Below are 3,528 nucleotides of genomic sequence, written 5' to 3' on the forward strand. Positions count from 1 at the left end.
TAACGATATTCTCCGTATCACAACAATGATTTCCGAGACAATGATGAGACAGAGGGGGATAATATTTGTGTAGAACCTTCTAATAGTATGAGAGTCACTCATTTCGATAATGTTGGTGATGATGGAATAGCCGGTCCTTCGAATATTTCGTTGTTTAAGCATGAGGATGAGTGTGAAGACAATACTCTTGTGAATAAAAAAGGCAATTGACCTATTCCTCCAATGGTTCGATCGAGAAGGAGGATTGAACCCCTCACAAGTCTTGTTCCAATTTTACCTTCGAACATGGTTGCTCCAAGCTTTCTTAGCAGTTGTGACTCAGATGATATCAGTGTGGGTAAGCTATTTGCTGAGAAGAATGAGTTTATATTACAACTACGCAAGGTTGCCTTTAGGGATAAGTTTGATTTCAAGATTGCACGGTCTACAACGACACGTTTCGAGGCTCACTGTTGTTCGGAATCATGTAAATGCCGTATTTGAGCAACTAAAAGTTCGAACGAGTAAAATGTTTCTTGGGTGGTGCGTAGAATTGACAATGTACACACTTGTTATAATGAGGTATTGGTTTATGGACGTCATCAAGTAAGGAGCCGGGTTGTCGATCATATTATCACAGATAAATATATTCAAGACAATAGGATTTATACTCCGAATGACGTAAGAGCAGATATGCAACAGGAATACGGTGTTCAGTTAACATACCAGCAGACATATCGGGCCAGAGAAGTTGGTATTGAAATAGTTCGAGGCAACCCTACAGAGTCATACAACTTGCTCCCTAAATACTCTCACGTACTAACTAAAACGAATGAGGGTACAGTCACTCACCTCGAGCGGGATGGAGATGGTAATTTCTTGTACTACTTTGTAGCACTTGGATCTTCCATCAAAGATTTTATGCAGTACATTCAGCCTGTCATTGTTGTAGATGGTACTCATATCAAGGGGCTATATTGTGGAAGCATGTTCGTAGCAACATGTCTTGATGGTAACAATCAATTGTATCCGTTAGCCATTGGGGTCATGGAATCAGAAAACAATAATGCTTTGGAATGGTTTATGATGAAGTTACACGGAATGATTGACGATAGACCTGAGTTTGTAATTATCTCTTATCGATGCATTGCCATAAGGAGAGTCGTTCTTAAAGTATTTCACAATGCAACTCATGGCGTTTGTTTTTACCATGTGAAAGGTAACATTAAGTCACAGTTTAGGATGTTCAAAGCTCTTTGAGATGAATTTGAGCCTGCCTTTATTAATGCAGCAAAAGCATATGGCCACGAGGAATTTAAAAGACAACTTGAAAGGTTGTGGATGATCCACTCGGGTGCAGCTGATTACTTAGAAAATAATGTCGGTACGTGTAATTGGGCAATGTCTCAGTTTGAAGGTAGGAGGTACAGCATACTTACCACCAACATTGCGGAGAGTGTTAATTCTTTCATGAGGGAACCGCAAAAATTTTCCATTACTCATCTTGTTGATTACTTTAGGAAAATATTGCAGCAATGATTTTATGATAGAAAAATTGTGGCTGAATCAACGAACACTCGGCTAACAACATGGGCGAATGAAATAGTCACTGAGAGGAGAACTATAGCTGAAAGAATGATAGTTCGGCCGGTGTCTCCGCATCGATTTCAAGTTGTAGATGGTGGGATTAAGGAAGGTTTGGTTGACTTGCAAAAGAAAACTTGCTCCTGCATAGTGTTTCAGCTTGATCAGCTTGTATGTGTTCATGCAATTGCAGCGTGTCTAACTGTCCGAGTGGATTTTATTAACCTTTGTTCGGACTTTTACATTACAGAATCGTTGGCGATGGCTTATGCACAACCAGTGGAGCCAATTGGCAACGTGGCTGATTGGGAAGTTCAAGATGAAATTCAGGAGATGCAAGTATACCCACCAGTTGAGGCACCACCACCTGGTCATCGTAAAGATCTCAGAATACCATCGGCCGGCGATGACGTTAACCGGTGAACTGTTAGATGCGGGCGGTGTCATGAACTGGGGCATAACCGTAAGTGATGTAAGAATCTCATTGCGTCGACTCGAAATTAGTTGTATTGTTTTAACGATTCCTTGGTTAAAGCTGATATTGTTTTTTTGTGTATTGTAGACTTATATGTCATGAAATTTTATTTTATTTTTAATATTAAATGTGAGCATTAAAATTATATAAACTTAAGTGCGCAAATTAGAATAAAAATTCATGTTTCAACATTCGAATTACTACAACGGCTTACAATACAATATCGTCATTAAATATGTCAACTGCAATCTTCTTTCTAAAGTACTCCCCATGACTACTGTTAAACTCTAATTTAAGCCTGAACATTAAATACATCGTAAACATCAATAAAACAACACCACAATTGCCAGTTTAGGGCTCTTGTTGTGGCACGCTCTTAACTGCGATAACTTTCCAGGGGTTGGCACTCCGTAACTCAGGTCGGATATTGTAAAAGCCAACATATTCCAACCATCAAGGGAAGATAACTTCAAACGGCTTGAATTTCAACTTGTATTTTTTGTCGTCGCGAAATGTCAGTAATGAGTCATAAATCCAGACTTTGTTTTTACGAAAGTCTACTCGGGCTAATACCCAATGCTCGCCGTCCAAGTTAACAGGGATGAGTAACTGTATATAAAAATTTATCGTTAAATAATCATGTTCGTTATATATGAAATTGAAAAACAACAAACAAAAAGCGACAACTTGTATATTTTGATTATGGCTATGAAATGCAATAAAATACATACCATATCGACATCCGTCATTGGTTTGGACATACTGTGCTATCGCCCACAAATATAGCTATTGAAGCGGTCGTCGAATACTAATGAATCGACCGCACAATCCCCGTTATTCCATAACTGATTTAAGAACACCTAGTACATAGATAACCAAGAAATGCATAAATTAACAAAACTTAAAGGCGATAATAAACAAATAGAAATGATATTTATAAGTGATATTGGCACGTTACCCAAAACAATGTGTCAGTATGTGTGACACGTTGAACTAATGCATTCGGATACTGCCGTTGTTTCTCGCTAATCAAGCGAAAATACTCGTGAATATGCTGTAGAGGAACATAAACATTTCAATTTAAAAGGAAAAATTTATACACAAATCCACAACACTCAAAGAACTTTGAAAATATAATTACCTCATCGCCTAGCCATCCCATCGAAGCTAAACCCAAAATTATTTTAAAGAATGACCGCGGGTGCTGGACTCTCCGATCCACTGTCATATCACCAGCGAACCATCGATCAAACTCAGCATACAGACTAGAATCCTCCAATTCTCTTAGTGGATTTATATCCAAACTTGTACTCATGTCAATTGCATGGGCCATGATTTGCGGTGGAGGTAAACGTTGGACGTTCTTTCCTCGCCTAAATAGAGGAATCATATGAGGATTGTCAAAAACATATGACGGTCTGTATGCTTGGCCGAACTTACTAATCCCCGGAGGCGCCTCAGTGAAAACTTGCACGCTCTCCCCACTAACA

General features: G+C 38.9%; 1 protein-coding gene across 1 annotated transcript; it reads left to right on the plus strand.

The window, feature by feature from the left end:
• The first annotated feature begins 285 nt into the window (after positions 1-285).
• On the plus strand, positions 286-1,986 carry LOC112097325. Its single transcript, XM_024182511.1, has 4 exons — positions 286-422; positions 531-1,198; positions 1,271-1,403; positions 1,530-1,986. The coding sequence occupies exons 1-4, from the start codon at positions 286-288 to the stop codon at positions 1,984-1,986; spliced, it is 1,395 nt and encodes a 464-aa protein (XP_024038279.1).
• Positions 1,987-3,528: the final 1,542 nt, after the last annotated feature.

Source organism: Citrus clementina, unplaced genomic scaffold (genome assembly GCF_000493195.1).
Source record: "Citrus clementina cultivar Clemenules unplaced genomic scaffold, Citrus_clementina_v1.0 scaffold_6, whole genome shotgun sequence".
NCBI classification, from domain to species: domain Eukaryota; kingdom Viridiplantae; phylum Streptophyta; class Magnoliopsida; order Sapindales; family Rutaceae; genus Citrus; species Citrus x clementina.